Source organism: Oncorhynchus mykiss, chromosome 27 (assembly GCF_057628025.1).
Source record: "Oncorhynchus mykiss isolate SJ-2025 chromosome 27, ASM5762802v1, whole genome shotgun sequence".
Lineage (NCBI taxonomy): Eukaryota > Metazoa > Chordata > Actinopteri > Salmoniformes > Salmonidae > Oncorhynchus > Oncorhynchus mykiss.
In genome coordinates this window covers 36294986-36318909 of record NC_143048.1, presented here as the reverse complement: position 1 = coordinate 36318909, position 23924 = coordinate 36294986, and the positions used below count along the sequence as shown (strand labels likewise).

At 42.1% G+C, this 23924-nt stretch overlaps 1 protein-coding gene across 7 annotated transcripts in view; it reads left to right on the top strand.

Moving 5' to 3' along the window:
* Positions 1-23924, top strand: part of LOC110507210 (glutamate receptor 4) — a 165753-nt gene that overhangs the window by 73412 nt on the left and 68417 nt on the right. For all 7 annotated transcript variants that reach the window (XM_036965801.2, XM_036965799.2, XM_036965798.2 and 4 more), the window contains exons 8-13: positions 1965-2132; positions 2204-2308; positions 2403-2513; positions 18752-18958; positions 22877-23092; positions 23195-23355. In XM_036965801.2, the coding sequence (XP_036821696.2) occupies positions 1965-2132; positions 2204-2308; positions 2403-2513; positions 18752-18958; positions 22877-23092; positions 23195-23355 (968 nt within the window). The remainder of the gene's footprint in view (positions 1-1964; positions 2133-2203; positions 2309-2402; positions 2514-18751; positions 18959-22876; positions 23093-23194; positions 23356-23924) is intronic.

Here is a 23924-nt window from a genome sequence, read left to right as displayed (position 1 = left end):
CACGAACTGGTCATACCACCTTGAAGAGAAGCAGCGTGATTTGCCATTTATCATACTTGAAGGGGACTTTGCTAGCTTTGGTTGACAGGCTGGTTCATCAACGGCAGACACATCTGTCGGTGGACCTACTGCAGGGTCACCCCCGCCCGCAGTATCAAGAACGAGAGGAGACGGTGGGGTAGGCAAGTATGCCTGGCTCAATGTGGCATTGGCTGTTGTGATGGCAATTGCGATTGTTTCTATCCTGACCCCACCTGTTAATGTCTTATTCTGGAAGCTATCAGTAGATTGATTCTGGAACACACTCCTTTGCCTCAAAAACCTAGCGATCAACATTTGGTTTGCCAATGCTAGAACTACTAAATTACCTTGGCTGGTGAGTCAATTCCAGTAAACTAGCGTGGTAGAGCTTGCTAGCCTATGCACTACAAAGTTTAGCCACGTGACATTGCCAGGTTGTTGAGGGAAACCCCTGTATGATTTTTTTTAAATGTAACAAATAGTCGGAAGCCAACTTGATTGTCGCGGCACATTTCTTTGTTACATTATAATAAAATGACCCATAGAAAATACTTCTCACATGCGGTTCTTTTAAAAATGTAAAAAATATTACACAATTCACATTTTATCATTTCTGGGGCATTTTTGGGGTAGCCCTGAGATCAAACTAGGTAGGCCAAGGCTACGCCACTGGGCTGGAGGACGCCTCAGAGTTTTCTATTGAAGTCAATGTATCCAGAGGAGGACGGAAGCTAGCTGTCCTCCAGCTACACCATGGTGCTACCCTACAGACTGCTGTTGAGGCTACTGTAGACCTTCTTTGCAAAATAGTGTATTTTAATCAGTTATTTGGTGACGTGATTATATTTATTATAGTTTTATCTAAACATAACTTTTTAAATGTCTTGCAATTAAACATTTTGTGGAATTCACTGGAGTGAATGGTCCTCCCCTTCCTCCTCTGGGGAGCCTCCACTGGTGTAAGTGTAGTGAGATTTTGAGTTTGTCATTCTCAGTATTCTGTTTCTGGAATATGCTATGAAACCAAATGTCATATGCTGACATCAAACCATTATTGGAGACACCTTTCAAGACCAAAATAACAAACATTTCTCTGTCCAGTCAGCGGGATATAGATGTGTACTTCATTAGTGAATGACAAGGCCCTTTCCGTACAATTAAATGGGCAGCTTTATGTATCATCATCAATCACAATCAATTACAATGTTAGAACTAAGGACAGGTTGTGTTTTATTAATACCTGTCAAGGAGTATTAAGACTTTCAGGGTCACAGAAGAACAAGCATGTCAGTTCTCAAAGAAAGCCCTGAGAAAATATCAAGAGAAGATCGACAAAACGGCATGGTATATAACCACCCCAACACACAGAGTGAGAAAGGAAAGGAAGACATGTCAGAGTGACACTGACCTGATGTGAAGTGCGTCCCCTGAGTTTATCATCCCCTCATCCTTCCTCTCCTCCTCTTCTCTTCTCCTCCTCAGTTTGGTCTCTGTCATGATGTGAATGTTTCCTGCTGTGGCTTTGACTGCCTCTGTAGCAGTGTGTGTGCGCGCGTGCGTGTGTGTGTGTGTGTGTGTGTGTGTGTGTTGTGAGGTCTCCCTGCTGTGTGTGTGAATACCTCCATAGTGCTACGTGTCTTACCTGTTACAGAGCTGTCAGTCAGATAAGCCTCCTCCGAAGACCTCATCTCTCAAATCATGATCTTACTGGCGCAGATGGGTCTCATGGGGATCCATTCATTCACATAGATGGGACTTATTTTGTACATAACTAATCCAGTGTTTTGTCAAGAGAGGAACCCATAGCATGAAACAGGCATTTCCTGATTCCTAAAACAGGCTTCATCATGTCTGTTAAAGGCTCTACGCTGTTGATGTAAAATCATCTAATAAACTCTTTCTCCCTCCTCCTTTTCCTCCTCTTCCCTCTCCTCTCTCCCCAGTACACCTCGTCTCTGACGTATGACGGGGTGTTGGTGATGGCCGAGGCCTTCAGGAACCTGCGTCGTCAGAAGATAGACATCTCCCGTAGAGGAAATGCTGGAGACTGTCTGGCCAACCCAGCTGCTCCCTGGAACCAGGGCATAGACATGGAACGCACACTCAAACAGGTATTCTTTGGTCCTTTGTGTTCCTTATTGCTCTTTGTTCTGACCTGTGTTCTCTGTTGTCCTGTCTCCAGGTGCGTATCCAGGGTCTAACAGGTAACATACAGTTTGACCACTACGGCCGCAGAGTCAACTACACCATGGACATGTTTGAACTGAAGAGCAACGGACCACAACGGGTAGGAATAGACACACAGGCATGTCGGAGATATTATTTGGGCTTTATGAAAATGCAGTTTTGTCTAGTTTTCACCTCTCCCTTTCCTCTCTCAGATTGGCTACTGGAACGACATTGACAAACTGGTTCTGGTCCAGAATGAGGTGCTGTTGTCTAACGACAGCACAAACATTGAGAACAGGACAGTCGTTGTGACAACTATCATGGTAATGTACTCCTCTGCCTCCTCTCCTTTCCTCAATCACACAGAAGATGCAACAGTCTAAAACGGCTTCATAATTTTTTTTTTTTAGGCAAGTCATCAACTCCTGTCCATCTGTACTGATATTAAATAACTTGAAAGGTGGAAAGTCAATGTTCTGTAAGAATCGACTACGCTGTTTTCTCAAATCAGTACAGATGACGGAGAGGAGGATCTGTTGTGCTGTTGAGATGCACCCACATTGAATTAGAGAGCAGAGGGCCCACAGGGCCTCTTGTGGTCTGAGCTGGTAGTGACCCCAGTGTGTATCTCAGTGTCCCTAAGGGTATTGTAGCAGTACCAGGTCATAGTGAGGGAGGAGAGAGTAGGGGACTGTAAGAGAGGAATCAGACTTGTCACTGGCAGGTTGTCTTCATATTGATTTGTTTTTCGTTGACGTCATCTGTCAAGTGTGAAAGAGACAGGAGTTTTAGTCCTTTTACCTTTTACCATGTCTGTCCCCCTTCTCTCTATGGACGTCACTCTCTCCCTCTTTCTCTCTCTCCCTCCCTCCCCTTCTACCGCTTTCTCTCTCTCCCTCTCTCCCCTTCTACCGCTTTCTCTCTCCCTCCCTCCCCTTCTACCTCTTTCTCTCTCTCCCTCCCTCCCCTTCTACCTCTTTATCTCTCTTCCTCCCACTCCCTCTTTCTTTCTTTCCCTCCTTCCCTCCCCCTCTCCCTCCTTCTCTCTCTGGATGATCTATGCCCCTGTCAGATGGCCATGGCTAATGTTACCTCAGCCACCTCCTCCTCTTTACAGCCACTGACGAGGAAGCCTCTGCTACGACACTGAAGACTTACAGTACAGACAGAAACACTGACAGACGGGAGATGGACTCACAGAAGGACTCACACTGACAGACAGAGCCACTGAGACTCTAGCTCTCTATCGCTCTGTAATTATATAGCAGCGGCATTGAGAGAAGAGGAATCACACAGATGAAGATACCTATCTATCTATCCATCTGTCTGTAATTCTGCTTTGTCATGACTTGACTTTTTCTTCTCTGTGAACTGGGGGAACTGTAGACAAAAAAAAAAGTTTTAATATTTTTGGGATTATCGTTTTGGATGTTCAGGGAATTAGAATGGAATTGTGTCCCAAAATGCTGAGAAAAAGACTCCCACAGATCAGACAGCGGCCAGTCGTACAGAATCACACACAGATCAGACAGCGGCCAGTCATACAGAAACACACACAGATCAGACAGACGGCCAGTCGTATAGAAACACACCCACACAGAGTGCATATATACTGTCACACACACATTCACACACTGCGTACTGTCTCACAGATGCATACACAAACACACCCCCAACACACTGACATAATCACAGTCTCAAACAAACACACCCTGACAGTCACAAAAACACAATCTCAAAGTGTGGCTGTATTTAATATTCCATCACCATGACATGACATCACATGTCCTCACGCCCCCTGCAGATAGCAGCTTTAGTCATTCTGTTTCTATGGTGTTCTCTGAAGACTGCATCAGAGACTGTGCATTGACACAGCGAGAGGCTGCTGTTACTTCATGGTCTCCCATCCATCTACATTGTTCTATTCTACAGTGGCTTGCGAAAGTATTCACCCCCTTGGCATTTTTCCTATTTTTTTGCCTGACAACCTGGAATTAAAAAATATATTTTAGGGGGTTGTATCATTTGATTTACACAACATGCCTACAACTTTGAAGATGCAAAATATTTTGGATTGTGAAATAAATAAGAAATAAGACAAAAAAAAACAGAAAACTTGAGCGTGCATAACTATTCACCCCCCCAAAGTCAATACTTTGTAGAGCCACCTTTTGCAGCAATTACAGCTGCAAGTCTCTTGGGGTATGTCTCTATAAGCTTGGCACATCTAGCCACTGGGATTTTTGCCCATTCTTCAAGGCAAAACTGCTCCAGCTCCTTCAAGTTGGATGGGTTCCGCTGGTGTACAACAATCTTTAAGTCATACCACAGATTAGCGTCCCACCTGGCCAAAAGCCAGGGAAAATGCAGAGCGCCAAATTCAAATAAATTACTTTAAAATTCAAACTTTCATTAAATCACACATGCAAGATAGCAAATTAAAGCTACACTTGTTGTGAATCCAGCCAACATATCAGATTCCAAAAAGGCTTTTCGGCGAAAGCAAACGATGCTATTATCTGAGGATAGCACCTCCGTAAACAAAGAGAGAAACCATATTTTAACCCTGCAGGCGCGACACAAAACGCAGAAATAACAATATAATTCATGCCTTACCTTTGACAAATTTCTTTTTTTGGCACTCCAATATGTCCCATAAACATCACAAATAGTCCTTTTGTTCGATTAAGTCTGTCAATATATATCCAAAATGTCCATTTATTTGGCGCGTTTGATCCAGAAAAACACCGGTTCCAACTTGCGCAACGTGACTACAAAATATCTCAAAAGTTACCTGTAAACTTTGCCAAAACATTTCAAACTACTTTTGTAATACAACTTTACGTATTTTTTTTAACGTAAATAATTGATCAAATTGAAGACGGGATGATCTGTGGAGGAGGAAAACAAACTGTAGCAAGCTTTCTGGTCACACGCCTCAGGGTTTCGCCTGCTAAATAAGTTATGTTATACTCACAGACATGATTCAAACAGTTTTAGAAACTTCAGAGTGTTCTATCCAGATCTACTAATGATATGCATATCTTATCTTCTGGGGATGAGTAGCAGGCAGTTGAATTTGGGCATGCATTTCATCCAGACGTGAAAATACTGCCCCCTGTCACCAAGAAGTTAAATAACTTGAGTGTTGCTTTAGCAAAATGCTTAGGGTCATTGTCCTGCTGGAAGGTGAACCACCGTTCCAGTCTCAGGTTTCCCTCAAGAATTTCCCTGTATTTAGTGCCATCCATCATTCCTTCAATTCTGACCAGTTTCCCAGTCCCTGCCGATGAAAAACATCCCCACAGCATGATGCTGCCACAACCACGCTTCATGGTGGGGATGTTGTTCTCGGGGTGATGAGAGGTGTTGTGTTTGCGCCAGACATAGTGTTTTGCTTGATGGCCAAAGAGCTCAATACTAGTCTCATATGACCAGAGTACCATCTTTCATAAGTTTGAGGAGTCTCCCAAGTGCCTTTTGGCGAATACCAAACGTGTTAGCTTATTATTTTCTTCAAGTAATGTGTTTTTTCTGGCCACTCTTCCATAAAGCCCAGCTCTGTGGAGTGTACGGCTTAAAGTGGTCCTATGGACAGATACTCCAATCTCCACTGTGGAGCTTTCCAGCTCCTTCAGGGTTTCTTTGGTAACTTTGTTGCCTCTAATTAATGCCCTCCTTGCCTGGGCCGTGAGTTTTTGTGGGCGGCCCTCTCTTGGCAGGTTTGTTTTCTTTCCGTTTTTTAATAATGGATTTAACTTCTTGGTGCATCCATCCCGTTACCGGGATCATTTTCAGCAATATCTGCTGAATTGCAGAGCGCAAAATTCAAATTCAATTACAAAAAATATTTAATTTTCATGAAATCACAAGTGCAATATAGCAAAACACAGCTTAGCTTGTTGTTAATCCACATGGCGTGTCACATTTCAATAAAGCTTTTCGGCGAAAGCATACCAAGCGTTAACCTTTCTGATCTCCCTATCCCGGATCCGGGATCGTGAATACAGACTCAAGCTCATTACCATAACGCAACGTTAACTATTCATGAAAATCGCAAATGAAATGAAATAAATATGCTAGCTCTCAAGCTTAGCCTTTTGTTAACAACACTGTCATCTCAGATTTTCAAAATATGCTTCTCAACCAATGCAAAACAAGCATTTGTGTAACAGTATTGATGGCTAACGTAGCATTTAGCGTAGCATTTAGCATTAGCATTCAGCTGGCAACATTTACACAAAAAAACAGAAAAGCATTCAAATAAAATCATTTACCTTTGAAGAACTTCAGATGTTTTCAATGAGGAGACTCTCAGATAGCAAATGTTCAGTTTTTCCTGAAAGATTATTTGTTTAGGACAAATCGCTCCGTTTTCTGCGTCACGTTTAGCTATGAAAAAACCCCTGTATCCAGGATTGTGTAAATCTATCAGCAAGCTCATTAGCATAACGCAACGTTAACTATTCATGAAAATCGCAAATGAAATGAAATAAATATGCCATCTCTCAAGCTTAGCCTTTTGTAAACAACACTGTCATCTCAGATTTTCAAAATATGCTTCTCAACCATAGGAAAACAATCATTTGTGTAAAAGTAGCTAGCTAGCGTAGCATTTAGCGTTAGCATTTAGCGTTGGCATTAGCGTTAGCATCCAGCACGCAACATTTCAACAAAAACATAAAAGCCTTCAAATAAAATAATTTACCTTTGAAGAACTTCAGATGTTTTCAATGAGGAGACTCTCAGTTAGATAGCAGATGCTCAGTTTTTCCAAAAAGATTCTTTGTGTATTAGAAATAGCTCCGTTTTGTACATCACATTTGGCTACCAAAAAAACCCGAAAATTCAGTCCTCAAAACGCGAACTTTTTTCCAAATTAACTCCATAATATCGACTGAAAACATGGCAAACGTTGTTTAGAATCAATCCTCAAGGTGTTTTTCACATATCTCTTCGATGATATATCGTTCGTGGAAGTGTGCTTTCTCTCCTGAATCCCAGGAGAAAATGCCCGCACCTGAAGATTACGCACAAATTTAGACAAAGGACACCGGGCGGACCCCTGGAAAATGTAGTCTCTTATGGCCAATCTTCCAATGATATGCCTACAAATACGTCACAATGCTGCCGAAATCTTGGGGAAACGGCAGAAGGTCTAAGCTTATTCCTGTCGCATTCACAGCCATATAAGGAGACATTAGAAAACAGAGCTTCAGAAATTCTGCTCATTTCCTGTTTGATGTATCATCTTGGTTTCGCCTGTAGAATGAGTTCTGGGGCACTTACAGACAAAATCTTTGCAGATTCTGAAACTTCAGAGTGTTTTCTTTCCAAAACTGTCAATAGAATATGCATAGTCGAGCATCTTTTCGTGACAAAATATCGCGCTTAAAACGGGAACGTTTTTTATCCAAAAATGAAATAGCGCCCCTAGAGATCCCGTGATATGCAGCTGTTCAGGGAAGCTAGAAACCATTATACACAGGCAGTTAGAAAAGCCAAGGCTAGCTTTTTCAAGCAGAAATTTGCTTCTTGCAACACTAACTCAAAAAAGTTCTGGGACACTGTAAAGTCCATGGAGAATAAGAACACCTCCTCCCAGCTGCCCACTGCACTGAAGATAGGAAACACTGTCACCACTGATAAATCCACCATAATTGAAAATTTTAATAAGCATTTTTCTACTGCTGGCCATGCTTTCCACCTGGCTACTCCTACCCCTGTCAACAGCACTGCACCCCCAACAGCAACTCGCCCAAGCCTTCCCCATTTCTCCTTCTCCCAAATCCATTCAGCTGATGTTCTGAAAGAGCTGCAAAATCTGGACCCCTACAAATCAGCCGGGCTAGACAATCTGGACCCTTTCTTTCTAAAATTATCTGCCGAAATTGTTGCCACCCCTATTACTAGCCTGTTCAACCTCTCTTTCGTGTCGTCTGAGATTCCCAAAGATTGGAAAGCAGCTGCGGTCATCCCCCTCTTCAAAGGGGGGGACACTCTTGACCCAAACTGCTACAGACCTATATCTATCCTACCATGCCTTTCTAAGGTCTTCGAAAGCCAAGTCAACAAACAGATTACCGACCATTTTGAATCTCACCATACCTTCTCTGCTATGCAATCTGGTTTCAGAGCTGGTCATGGGTGCACCTCAGCCACGCTCAAGGTCCTAAACGATATCTTAACCGCCATCGATAAGAAACATTACTGTGCAGCCGTATTCATTGATCTGGCCAAGGCTTTCGACTCTGTCAATCACCACATCCTCATCGGCAGACTCAACAGCCTTGGTTTCTCAAATGATTGCCTCGCCTGGTTCACCAACTACTTCTCTGATAGAGTTCAGTGTATCAAATCGGAGGGTCTGTTGTCCGGACCTCTGGCAGTCTCTATGGGGGTGCCACAGGGTTCAATTCTTGGACCGACTCTCTTCTCTGTATACATCAATGAGGTCGCTCTTGCTGCTGGTGAGTCTCTGATCCACCTCTACGCAGACGACACCATTCTGTATACTTCCGGCCCTTCTTTGGACACTGTGTTAACAACCCTCCAGGCAAGCTTCAATGCCATACAACTCTCCTTCCGTGGCCTCCAATTGCTCTTAAATACAAGTAAAACTAAATGCATGCTCTTCAACCGATCGCTACCTGCACCTACCCGCCTGTCCAACATCACTACTCTGGACGGCTCTGACTTAGAATACGTGGACAACTACAAATACTTAGGTGTCTGGTTAGACTGTAAACTCTCCTTCCAGACCCATATCAAACATCTCCAATCCAAAGTTAAATCTAGAATTGGCTTCCTATTTCGCAACAAAGCATCCTTCACTCATGCTGCCAAACATACCCTTGTAAAACTGACCATCCTACCAATCCTCGACTTTGGCGATGTCATTTACAAAATAGCCTCCAATACCCTACTCAACAAATTGGATGCAGTCTATCACAGTGCAATCCGTTTTGTCACCAAAGCCCCATATACTACCCACCATTGCGACCTGTACGCTCTCGTTGGCTGGCCCTCGCTTCATACTCGTCGCCAAACCCACTGGCTCCATGTCATCTACAAGACCCTGCTAGGTAAAGTCCCCCCTTATCTCAGCTCGCTGGTCACCATAGCATCTCCCACCTGTAGCACACGCTCCAGCAGGTATATCTCTCTAGTCACCCCCAAAACCAATTCTTTCTTTGGCCGCCTCTCTTTCCAGTTCTCTGCTGCCAATGACTGGAACGAACTACAAAAATCTCTGAAACTGGAAACACTTATCTCCCTCACTAGCTTTAAGCACGAACTGTCAGAGCAGCTCACAGATTACTGCACCTGTACATAGCCCACCTATAATTTAGCCCTATCAACTACCTCTTTCCCAACTGTATTTAATTTATTTATTTATTTTGCTCCTTTGCACCCCATTATTTTTATTTCTACTTTGCACATTCTTCCATTGCAAAACTACCATTCCAGTGTTTTACTTGCTATATTGTATTTACCTTGCCACCAAGGCCTTTTTTGCCTTTACCTCCCTTCTCACCTCATTTGCTCACATTGTATATAGACTTGTTTATACTTTATTATTGACTGTATGTTTGTTTTACTCCATGTGTGACTCTGTGTTGTTGTATCTGTCGAACTGCTTTGCTTTATCTTGGCCAGGTCGCAATTGTAAATGAGAACTTGTTCTCAACTTGCCTACCTGGTTAAATAAAGGTAAAATAAAAAATAAAAAAATAATAAAAGATGCAACTGGTTAATGTAAGAACATCTCTCTCAGTAGACAAAATATTACAACCAGCTAGCAGCCAAGTAGATTGGTCACGAAAATCATAAAAGCAATAAATTAAATCGCTTACCTTTGATGATCTTCGGATATTTGCACTCACGAGATTCCCAGTTACACAATAAAATGTTCATTTTGTTCCATAAAGATTATTTTTATATCCAAAATACCTCCATTTGTTTGGCGCATTATGTTCAGAAATCTACAGGCTCGAGCGGTCACGACATCGCAGACGAAAATTCCGAATAGTATCCGAAATGGTCGTAGAAACATGTCAAATGTTTTTTATAATCAATCCTCAGGTTGTTTTTACAATATATAATTGATAATATGTCAACCGGAATGTAGCTTCTTCCATAGGAGAGAGAAAATGGCTGTTGCGCATTAAAAACTCTGCTGGCACCCAGCCATCCACTGACGCGATTGGTTCTTTCTCGCTCATTTTTCAAAATAAAAGCCTGAAACTATGTCTAAAGACTGTTCACACCTTGGGGAAGCCATAGGAAAAAGGAATCTGGTTGATATTCCTTTAAATGGAGGCAAGGCATCCAATGAAACAGAGAGCTTTCAGGAAAAACAGCACTTCCTTGTTAGATTTTCCTCAGGTTTTCGCCTGCAATATCAGTTCTGTTATACTCACAGACAATATTTTGACAGTTTTGGAAACTTTAGAGTGTTTTCTATCCTAATGTCACGTTCTGACCTTTGTTTCCTTTGTTTTGTCATTATTTAGTATGGTCAGGGCGTGAGTTGGGGTGGGCAGTCTATGTTTGTTTTTCTATGATTTTGGGGATTTCTATGTTTCGGCCTAGTATGGTTCTCAATCAGAGGCAGGTGTCATTAGTTGTCTCTGATTGAGAATCATACTTAGGTAGCCTGGGTTTCACTGTTTGTTTGTGGGTGATTGTCTATGTTAGTTGCTTGTGTCAGCACAGTTCTTATGATAGCTTCACGGTCGTTATTGGTTTATTGTTTTTGTACAGTTTGCTTCGTGTTTTGTCATCTATTAAATGATGCATTCACACCACGCTGCGCTTTGGTCCGCTTCTTACGACGATCGTGTTTTGAAATCGTTAGAGAGTTTTCTATCCTAATCTGACAATTATATGCATATTCTAGTTTCTGGGCCTGGGAAATAGGCAGTTTCAAATGGGTACGTTTTTTTAGCCAAAAATGAAAATACTGCCTCCTACACTCAAGAAGTTAATGGTGCTCCGTGGGATGTTCAAAGCTTCTGACATTTTTTTATAACCCAACCCTGATCTGTACTTCTACACAACTTTGTCCCTGACCTGTTTGTAGAGCTACCTGGTCTTCATGGTGCCGCTTGCTTGGTGGTGCCCCTTGCTTAGTGGTGTTGCAGACTCTGGGGCCTCTCAGAACAGGTGCATATATACACTGAGATCATGTGACAGATCATGTGACACTTAGATTGCACACAGGTGGACTTTATTTAACTAACTATGTAACTTCTGAAGGTAATTGGTTGCACCAGATCTTATTTAGGGGCTTCATATTAAAGGGGGTGAATAGATATGCACGCACCACTTTTGCATTTCTTATTTTTGTAGAATCTTTTGAAACAATTTTTAATTTCACTTCACCAAGTTGGAGTATTTTGTGCATGTCCATTACATGAAATCCAAATAAAAATCAATTTAAATTACAGGTTGTAATGCATCAAAATAGGAAAAACGCCAAGTGGGATGAATACTTTTGCAAGGAACTGTAGATGCATCTGCAGCTAGTCTGTTGTCCCTGATGTTGAAGTTTCAGGAACTCTGGTGAACGTATTATGTTGTACTGGATATTGTATTGGCTGGCTGCATAATTAAGCTCAGGGTTGCGCTCAGTTCCATTTTTTATTCTGGCCAATTCATAAAGTAAATCATATTCCAATTCTACATTTTTATAATTGAAAATTATTGAAATTGGAATTTCAGTGTACCTCCTGAATTGAAATGGAATTGGCCCCAACCCTGATTAGGAGCTCTCTATCTTTCTGGTTTCTCTGCTGATGTTCCACTGTTTCATGTCTTATCTACCTGAACCCTTCACCACTAAAGCTTCTCTTCTCTCTCTTTTTCTCTCTCTTTTTCTCTCTCTTTTTCTCTCTTTTTCTCTCTCTTTTTCTCTCTCTTGTTCTCTCTCTTTTTCTCTCTCTCTCTCTCTCTCTCTCTCTCTCTCTCTCTCTGTCTCTCTCAGCCCTGTCGTTCCTCTCTCTCTCTTCTCCCCATAAAACTAACCTCTCTCTTGCCATCTCTACACTCTCTCAGCCCTATCGTTCCTCTCTCTCTCTTCTCCCCATAAAACCACCCTCTCTCTTGCCATCTCTACACTCTCTCAGCCCTGTCATTCCTCCCTCCTTTCCTCTCTCCCTCTTCCCACATCCTCATGTAAGACATCTGACAAGGTGTTCAGCATCAGAGAAAAACTTCACTTGCCCAATATCCCTCCATGCACCTGCACCGCGACTAAACACACCGCAATAACACACACACAAACACACTGTGACAAAAGAGTCTGTGACAAACTGATAACAAAACTATAAGGGGTTTAAACATGAAATAATCCACTGTTGGCAAAACCCCAAGCGGTTTGTGTGTTTGTGTGTGTGTATACTATCACTGCTAAACACTCTACAAAGTCACCTATTCTGATGTCAAACTGTTGCCCTTTTAATATGCTAATATTTTCAGAAAAGTGAGGCAGGGTTAAGAAGAGACTTATCCAAAGTCATAAGTAGACCAAAATCAAGCTGAGCCCATGTTCTATCTACACCATCTGTTCTCTAGATCCTCATGTACAGTACAGTACAGTACAGTACGTCAGAATTCAATTTTAAGATCGGCATCTAATACCATCTAATAAAATGGAATAACATGTTCACAACAGATGGCGTGGAATATGAACTCATCTCGGGTTTAGATTGTTGATGAGATATTATTTTGGTGTTGTCTATGCCGTTAAGACCCACAGTTGAAGTCGGAATTTACATACACCAAATATATTTAAACTCAGTTTTTCACAATTCCTGACATTTAATTAATCTGAGTAAAAATTCCCAGTCTTAGGTCAGTTAGGATCACCACTTTATTTTAAGAATGTGAAATGTCAGAATAATAGTAGAGAGAATGATTTATTTCAGGGGTTTTTTCCCATCAAATTCCCAGTGGGTCAGAAGTTTACACACACTCAATTAGTATTTGGTAGCAATGCCTTTAAATTGATTAACTTGGGTCAAACATTTCAGGTAGCTTTCCACAAGCTTCCCACAATAATTTGGGTGAATGTTGGCCCAGTCCTCCTGACAGAGCTGGTGTAACTGAGTCAGGTTTGTAGGCCTCTTTGCTCGCACACACTTTTTCAGTTCTGCTCACAAATTCTCTAAAGGATTGAGGTCAGGGCTTTGTGATGGCCATTCCAATACCTTGACTTTGTTGTCCTTAAGCCATTTTGCCACAACTTTGGAAGTATGCTTGGAGTCATTGTCCATTTGGAAGACCCATTTGCAACCAAGCTTTAACTTCCTGACCAATGTCTTGAGATGTTGCTTCAATATATCCACAAAATATTCCTTCTCATGATGCCATCTATTTTGTGAAGTGCACCAGTCCCTCCTGCGGCAAAGCACCCACAGGACATGAAGCTGCCACCTCCGTGCTTCACGGTTGGGATGTGGTTCTTCGGCTTGCAAGCCTCCACCTTTTTCCTCCAAACATTTCAATGGTCATTATGGCCAAACAGTTCTATTTTTGTTTCATCAGACCAGAGGACATTTCTCCAAAAAGTAAAAAGTACGATCTTTGACCCCATGTGCAGTTGCAAGCCGTGGTCTGGCTTTTTTTATGGCGGTTTTGAAGTGGCTTCTTCTTTGCTAAGCAGCTTTTCAGGTTATGTCGATATAGGACTCGTTTTACTGTGGATATAAATACTTTTGAACCTGTTTCCTCCAGCATCTTCACAAGGTCCTTTGCTGTTGTTCTGGGATTGATTTGCACTTCTCGCACCAAAGTACGTTAATCTCTAGGAGACAGAACGCGTCTCCTTCCTGAGAGTTATGACGGCTGTGTGGTCCCATGGTGTTTATACTTGTGTACAATTGTTTGTACAGATGAACGTGGTACCTTCAGGCATTTGGAAATTGCTCCCAAGGATGAAGCAGACTTGTGGAGGTCTACACATTTTTTTCTGAGGTCTTGGCTAATTTCTTTTGATTTTCCCATGATGTCAAGCAAAGCGGCACTGGGTTTGAAGGTAGACCTTGAAATACATCCACAGGTTCACCTCCAATTGACTCAAATTATGTCAATTAGCCCATCAGAAGCTTCTAAAGCCATTACATCATTTTTTGGAATTTTCCAAGCTGTTTAAAAGCACAGTCAACTTAATGTATGTAAACTTCTGACACACTGGAATGGTGATACAGTGAATTATAAGTGAAATAATCTGTCTGTATACAATTGTTGGAAAAATTACTTGTGTCATGCACAAAGTAGATGTCCTAACCGACCCGCCAAAACTATAGTTTGTTAACAAGAAATTTGTGGAATGGGTTGAAAAATGAGTTTTAATAACTCCAACCTAAGTGTATGTAAACTTCCGACTTCCAACTGTAAGTCTGACGGTTGGAGCAGCACTGCTATGTTTGGGAGAATCTCTGATTGAGTTCGTGACTTCATTAAGAGTGATTCATGTTGAGTTATTGGAGAGAGAGAGAGATCTCAGGGGGCTGCTGATGTGTGTATGATAACGAGGTTTAGAAAAAGACATCTGCTTTGATGCTTGGACAACATGTACATGTGACAAGATTCTGCTTTAAGATAATGGAAATTCTATTGATATTTAGATACTTGATTAATGCAAGTATATTCCTGTAAGGCTTGAGTAAAGGCTTGAGTAAATGTGAGTAAATCTGTGAGTAAATCTGATATCCACACAACTCTCCCATTTACATTGAGTTACAGTATACACACCTCAAGTTAGGACATAGTCCAATATGCCATAAGAGTTGCTTCTTTTATAATATCATTCTAGACCAATGGTATGTGACAGATACTACTACTGTAATATTATTAAAGATATGGCATGTACATTAACTGATACAACGTCAACATGTGACTGATACAATGTCAACGTGTGACTGATACAATGTCAACGTGTAACTGATACAACGTCAACGTGTGACTGATACAACGTCAACGTGTAACTGATACAACGTCAACATGTAACTGATACAACGTCAACATGTAACTGATACAACGTCAACGTGTAACTGATACAACGTCAACATGTAACTGATACAACGTCAACGTGTGACTGATACAACGTCAACATGTGACTGATACAGCGTCAACATGTAACTGATACAGCGTCAACGTGTAACTGATACAACGTCAACATGTGACTGATACAGCGTCAACATGTAACTGATACAGCGTCAACATGTGACTGATACAACGTCAACATGTAACTGATACAACGTCAACATGTGACTGATACAACGTCAACATGTGACTGATACAACGTCAACATGTGACTGATACAACGTCAACATGTGACTGATACAGCGTCAACATGTGACTGATACAATGTCAACGTGTAACTGATACAGCGTCAACGTGTAACTGATACAACGGCAACATGTAACTGATACAGCGTCAACATGTAACTGATACAACGTCAACATGTGACTGATACAGCGTCAACATGTGACTGATACAACGTCAACATGTGACTGATACAACGTCAACATGTGACTGATACAACGTCAACATGTGACTGATACAACGTCAACATGTGACTGATACAACGTCAACATGTGACTGATACAGCGTCAACATGTGACTGATACAACGTCAACATGTGACTGATACAACGTCAACATGTGACTGATACAACGTCAACATGTGACTGATACAACGTCAACATGTGACTGATACAGCGTCAACATGTAACTGATACAGCGTCAACGTGTAACTGATACAACGGCAACATGTAACTGATACAGCGTCAACATGTAACTGATACAACGTCAACATGTGACTGATACAGCGTCAACATGTGACTGATACAACGTCAACATGTGACTGATACAACGTCAACATGTGACTGATACAACGTCAACATGTGACTGATACAACGTCAACATGTGACTGATACAACATCAACATGTGACTGATACAACTCTAAAGATGTTATGCATTTGTTTTTCCCCCTTTTTAATTTTGCAATAATGTAATGTTTCATTTAATGTGACCTATTTACCTGTATGCTTTATTCTCGCAGGTCCCATGGTGAGCCGGGGATGGAGTCTCTTGAAATGTATCCATTTCATTTGTAAATTAACGTCATAAATGAAAACGTGTACATGGATTTGATTTTAAATGTAAATCATATAGTGTTTATACAGCTATTTCAATTCATTTGATATATGTATAAACCATTTTGAAAGCCTATGCGTGAATACTATATTAGCTTCCTTTCACATTCCATACCTTCATTCATTTGACTCTGGAAGTTTAATCTGCTACATCAGAGGATTGTTCTGTAGACTAAAGGGGGGGTCCTCAGGATGTTTACGACCTGGGTGTCTCTCTGGAACCACAAGCTCCTGATGGATGAGTGTGTTAGTCAGGGTCTGTGCGTGCGTGCGTATGTGCGTGTGTGTGTGTCTTTGCTTGCGTGTTTGTGTTTTCCTACTGCTAATTTCTCCTGTTTGAGGTATAAAGGTTCTCTCCAGACAGAGAATGCACCTTCCCTGTGTATCTACCTCTAGACCCTCTGCTCTATAGCTGGTTACCTCTCTCTTCTAATTTTCTGTTGTTCATTTGTTATTTTTAAGATACATCATCTGTGTGGAGTCAACCAGGGAACATAAACTTGGCACCAATCACAGACCATGAGGATATACAGTACCTTGCAAAAGTCTTCACCCCCCTTGGCATTTTTCCTATTTTGTTGCATTACAACCTGTCATTTAAATGGATTTTTATTTGGATTTCATGTAATAGACAAACACAAAATAGTCCAAATTTAGTTTAAAAATTCAACAAAAAAAAAACTGAAAAGTGGTGAGTGCACATGTATTCACCCCCCTTTGCTATGAAGCCCTTAAATAAAATGTGGTGCAACCAATTACCTTCAGAACTCACATAATTAGTTGAATAAAGTTCACCTGTGTGCAAACTAAGTGTCACATGATTTGTCACATGATCTCCATATATATATACACCTGTTCTGAAAGGCCCCAGAGTCTGCAACACCACTAAGCAAGGGGCACCATCAAGCAAGCGGCACCATGAAGACCAGGTAGCTCTACAAACAGGTCAGGGACAAAGTTGTGGAGAAGTACAGATCAGGGTTGGGTTATAGAAAAATATCAGATACATTGAACAACCCAACGGAGCACAATTAAATCCATTATTAAACAATGGAAGGAATATGGCACCACAACAAACCTGCCAAAAGAGGGACGCCCACCAAAACTCACGGACCAGGCAGGAGGGTATTGATCAGAGAGGCAACAAAGAGACCGAAGATAACCCTGATAGAGCTGCAAAGCTCCACAGCAGAGATTGGAGTATCTGTCCATAGGACCACTTTAAGCTGTACACTCCACAGAGCTGGGGTTTACGGAAGAGTGGCCAGAAAAAAAGCCATTGCTTAAAGAAAAAAATAAGCAAACATGTTTTGTGTTCGCCAAAAGAAATGTGGTAGACTCCCCAAACATATGGAAGAAGGTACTCTGGTCAGATGAGACTAAAATTGAGCTTTTTGGCCATCAAGGAAAACACTGGCGTAAACCCAACACGTCTCATCACCCCAAGAACACCATCCCCACGGGGAAGCGTGGTGGTGGCAGAATCATGCTGTGGGGATGTTTTTCATCAGCAGGGACTGGGAAACTGGTCAGAATTGAAGGAATGATGGGTGGCGCTAAAAACAGGAATATTCTTGAGGGAAACCTGTTTCAGTCTTCCAGAGATTTGAGACTGGGACGGAGGTTCACCTTCCTGCAGGGCAATGACCCTAAGCATACCGCTAAAGCAAAACTCAAGTGGTTTAAGGGGAAACATGTAAATGTCTTGGAATGGCCTAGTCAAAGCCCAGACCTCAATCCAATGGAGAATCTGTGGTATGACTTAAAGCTTGCTGTACCCTAGCAGAACGCATCCAACTTGAAGTAGCTGGAGCAGTTTTGCCATAATGAATGGGCAAAAATGTAGTGGCTAGATGTGCCAAGCTTACAGAGACATACCCAAAGAGACTTGCAGCTGTAATTGCTGCAAAAGGTGGCTCTAGAAAGTATTGACTTTGGGGGGTGAATAGTTATGCACGCTCAAGTTTTCTGTTTTTTTCTTATTTCTTGTTTGTTTCACAATAAAAAATATTTAGCATCATCAAAGTGGTAGGCATGTTGTGTTAATCAAATGAGACAAACCCCCTAAAAATCAGTTTTAATTCCAGGTTGTCAGGCAACAAAATAGGAAAAATGCCAAGGTGGTGAATAATTTTGCAAGCCACTGCAACACACTGCTCATCACACAGTGGCCTTTTAAAATGTTATTTGGTTGCCATAAAATGTCTCTCCTGTCTCCATCAATGCAATCCTGTCATCCAGTGGAGGCTTTGGGTCTGGCTGCATGCCATTCCAAAAAGCTCCTCCCACTCCAGAAGTCCCTGATTTGTTGGTCAGTGGTCAATGTGAGTTGATTGGTCAGTTTGACCTCCCCGCGGCCCCCTCTCTGTCTCTGATTGGTGTGTTTGTGGGTGTAGGAGGGTCCTTATGTGATGCTGAAGAAGAACTGGGAGATGTTTGAGGGGAATGACCAGTTTGAGGGCTACTGCGTGGACTTGGCCTCAGAGATCGCCAAACACATCGGCATCAAGTACAAGATCGCCATCGTCCCTGACGGCAAGTACGGAGCCAGAGACCCCGAGACCAAGATCTGGAATGGCATGGTGGGAGAACTGGTCTATGGGGTAAGGATGGAGAGAGGATGGGAAGGAGTGATGTTTGGAAATTGTTACTTTTAGTTCCTTTCATCTTATCTTGGAGTTTGATGTAGTTCTACTGAGGATAGTTAGATCCTATTAAACTAAGTTAATCTATATTGTTAGATACTGTCATGGTACTTTTTAATTAGACAGACAAGACATTTCAGCCCATTTTTGAAATTGTATTATTATTATTTTTTACATTTGAATTCATCAGGGACTGCAGCACCCTCAGCACCCCTATTATCCAGCAGATGTGCCTAAAGCAGTGTTTCTTAATCCTGGTCCTGGGTACCCAAAGGGATACATTATGCTTTTACCCAATCACTTCACACCTGATTCCACTATTCAACTCATCATCAAACGTTTCATTTGTGGAATCAGGTGTGTAATGCTAGGCCAAAATCTAAAATGTGCACCCTGGGTCCCCAGGACCAGGATAAAGAAACACTGTCCTAAATAATACAAACTGGGATCATGACCTCTCAGACTAGTTATTATTTAACATTTAACATATTTTACCACCCTTGGGTTAGATAACTATCTATCCAATATCCCAGTGCATTGAAAATATGGTACTGGAACTCACCAGGTGTATATATACGGAACAAATATATACATGTAACATGTAAAGTGTTGGTCCCGTGTATATACATGTAACATGTAAAGTGTTGGTCCCGTGTACATACATGTAACATGTAAAGTGTTGGTCCCGTGTACATACATGTAACATGTAAAGTGTTGGTCCCGTGTACATACATGTAACATGTAAAATGTTGGTCCCGTGTAAATACATGTAACATGTAAAGTGTTGGTCCCATGTTTCATTAGCTGAAATAAAAGATCCCAGAAATATTTCACACACACAAAAAGCTTATTTCTCTCAAATGTTGTGCACAAATTTGTTTACATCCCTGTTAGTGAGCATTTCTACTTTACCAAGATAATAAATCCACCTGACAGATTACACTGCATGATCATTACACACCTTGTGCTTTTGACAGTAAAAAGCAAATGTAAAATGTGCAGAAATTAATGTTAATGTATCTATCATAAGCTTCCTCCAACGTTGTTTTAGAGAATTTGGCAGTATGTCCAAACCGTGGTCACAACCGCAGACCACGTGTAACCATGCTAGCCCAGGACCTCCACATCCGGCTTCTTCACCTGCAGGATCGTCTGAGACCAGCCACCAGCTGATGAAACTGTGGATTTGCACAACTGAAGAATGTCTTCACAAAATGTCAGAAGGCATCTCAGGGAAGCTCATCTGCGTATTCGTCTTCCCCAGGGTGTTGACCTGACTGCAGTTCAGCCTCATAACCAACTTCAGTGGGAAATGGTTACCTTCAATGGCCAGTGGCACGCTGGAGAAGTGTGCTTTTCATGGATGAATCCCAGTTTCAACTGTAGCGGTCAGATGGAAGACGTATGGCATCATGTGGCCGAACGATTTACTGATGTCAACGTTGTGAACAGTGCCCCATGGTGGGGTTATGGTATGGACAGACATAAGTACAACGAACCCAATTGCATTTTATCGACGGTAATTTGAATGCACAGAGATACCGTGAAGAGATCCTGAGGCACATTGTCGTGCCATTCATCCACCGCCATCACCTTATGGTGCAGTATGATAATGCACGGCCCCATTTCGCAAGGATCTGAACACAATTCCTGGAAGCTGGAAATATCAAAGTTGTTCCATTGGCCTGCATAATCACCAGACATGTCACCCATTGAGCATGTTTGGGATGCTCCGGAAAGAATGTGTACGACAGCCTGTTCCAGTTCCCGACAATATCCAGCAACTTCTCACAGCCATTGAAGAGCAGTGGGACATTTATTCCACAGGTCACAATCAACAGCCTGATCCACTCTATGCAAAGGAGAGATGCCGTGCTGCATGAGGCAAATGGTTGTCACACCAGATACTGACTGGTTTTCTGATCCACTTCTTTCTTTTTAAGGTTCTTTTTAAGGATCCACTTCTTTCTTTTTAAGGATCCAACTCTTTCTTTTTAAGGATCCTCTTCTTTCTTTTTAAGGATCCTCTTCTTTCTTTTTAAGGATCCACCTCTTTCTTTTTAAGGATCCTCTTCTTTCTTTTTAAGGATCCACTTCTTTCTTTTTTATCTGTGACCAACAGATGCATATCTTTCTTCCCAGTCATGTGAAATCCATAGATTAGGCATTTATTCAGTTGACTGATTTCCTTGTATGAACTCTAATATTACTTACTTTATCGTGTTCTTCTTATTTCCTATTTTATATCTCGTGTTTTGTTGTTCTACCTTGTTAATTTTTTAATCACAGTGTTATTGATTACCACATTGTTGGGTTTAGAGCGGCAAGAAAAGCATTTCACTGTATAGTTGTGCATGTGACATTAAAACGTGAAACTTGAAAGTATTGTGTCTACTGTACCCTTGCTGGCTTTCACTTTGGAAACATCTAACCCCCGTCCCGGCTTTGTCTCTGACCCCTATCTAAATAATAGCTCTAGACTGTTACTTGATTTTCTCTCTCGTCCACTGTGCTTAATTCCTCCCAGGATTCAGTCATATTTTCTCCAGCTGCCTGCCAGCAGACACATTGGAATAGTGACTGTAATCACTGTAGTGACTAATCTACTTTGTACATTTTCGAAAGTCAGGCTTCTCTCAGACTATATCAGTGGTGTGTGTGTGTGTGTGTGTGTGTGTGTGTGTGTGTGTGTGTGTGTTCTACTCCAGCGACTGTACATGAATGTGTGTTCTCGCTCCGTAAGCACATTTTACAGAATGAGTCATTACCAGTCACAGAATTCATTCGCTTTGAATAATTCTAAACATTCCCAGTCGTGTCCAATCATTGATCTGTTCTAGCTGAGGGGAGATAATGTATTTATCTGTCCCTCATCCTCTTTCCCTCTCTCTCTCTCTCTTACTTTCTCCCTCTCCCTCTCTCTCTCTCTCTCTCTCTCTTACTTTCTCCCTCTCTCGCTCTCTCTTACTTTCTCCCTCTCTCTCTCTCTCGCTCTCTCTCTTACTTCCTCCCTCTCTCTTTCTCTCTCTCTTACTTTCTCCCTCTCTCACTCTCTCTCTCTTACTTTCTCCCTCTCTCTCTCTCTCTCTCTCTCTCTTACTTTCTCCCTCTCTCGCTCTTTCTTACTTTCTCCCTCTCTCCCTCTCTCTCTCTCTTACTTTCTCCCTCACTCTCTCTCTCTCTCTCTTACTTTCTCCCTCTCTCTCTCTTACTTTCTCCCTCTCTCTCTCTCTCTCTCTCTTACTTTCTCCCTCTCTCGCTCTCTCTCTTACTTTCTCCCTCTCTCGCTCTCTCTCTTACTTTCTCCCTCTCTCTCTCTCTTACTTTCTCCCTCTCTCTCTCTCTCTCTCTCTCTCTCTTACTTTCTCCCTCTCTCGCTCTCTCTCTAACTTTCCCTCTCTCTCACTCTGTTACTTTCTCCCTCTCTCGCTCTCTAACTCTCTCTCTCTCTCTCTCTCTCTCTCTCTCTCTCTCTCTCACTTTCTCTCTCTATATATATTTCTCCCCTTCTCTCGCTCTGTCTGTCTCACACACTCTGTTTCTCTCTCTTCAGCTCTCTATTGTTCCCTTTGTCTATTTCTTAATTCTCTCACACTCTTTCTTCTCTTGTGGGGAAAATGCATGTATTAGGTTCTGTATTGTTGATTATATGAATCCAAGGTGAATTGTTGCAGCACTAAAATAAGGATGTTTTCTCCCTGGTGTATGTGGTGGATTGGAAGACAGAACTTGATGGTTGATTTGTATTCTGGTTTCCTGTGTCTGGCCTTTATGAATGATTTTCTGTCTCCCCAACTCTCCCTCCCAATCTCTCCCCCTCTCTCCCATCCCTGACTCTCCTTCTCTCCCCCCCCCCACCCCCCGCCCATCCTGTAGAAAGCAGAGATAGCGGTCGCCCCTCTGACTATAACCCTGGTACGTGAGGAGGTGATAGACTTCTCTAAGCCCTTCATGTCCTTGGGGATCTCCATCATGATCAAGAAGCCCCAGAAGTCTAAACCTGGAGTGTTCTCCTTCCTGGACCCTCTGGCCTACGAGATCTGGATGTGCATCGTCTTCGCTTACATAGGGGTCAGTGTGGTGCTGTTTCTGGTGAGTGTGTGTGTGACCACAATCAGTTGAATCAGATGGGTAGAGCTGGGCTAGAATAAAAGCCTGGACACCTTGTAACCAGCCCCTTTCCTCTGTCCCCAGGTGAGTCGCTTCAGTCCATATGAGTGGCATGCAGAGGAGCCAGAGGAAGGCTCTACTGAGCCAGGCCCCACTGACCAGCCACCCAATGAGTTTGGCATCTTCAATTCACTCTGGTTCTCACTGGGGGCCTTCATGCAGCAGGGCTGCGACATCTCACCACGGTGAGTGTGTGTGTGACAGTGTATGGGTGCATGTGTATGAGTGCTTGTCTGTGTGTCTGCCAACCCATCTGTCTCTAATGTCAGAGTGTGTTTGTCCTGTGTCAGAAACTGTTGGTCATACTGAGTGTTGTGATTCCAACCAGTTGACTCAGTGTCAGACAGCCTCTCTCTATTGTACTATTGTGACATACACTGGTGTCCAGTGTGAGAGGGGAGAGAAAGATGTGTCAAAGAAACACACACACACAACAACACACTAAGTATGACCCCTTGGTCAGCCTTCATTTTGTGTGGGAGACTGGCGGTTTGCTGCATATTAAACTTTAATGCTTCAACGGGGGAAAAAGTCATGCTTTATTTTTAGAATATTTATAAGAATATAGCATTTTATTATTGATAACCTCAGAATGCAGTTTAGTGAAATATTAATGTCCACCATCCACATACCTTTAGGGAGAACATCTGAGAGAGAGAGAGAGAGAGAGAGAGAGAGAGAGAGAGAGAGAGAGAAGTAGAGAGAGAGAGAGAGAGAGAGAGAGAGAGAGAGAGAGAGAGAGAGAGAGAGAGAG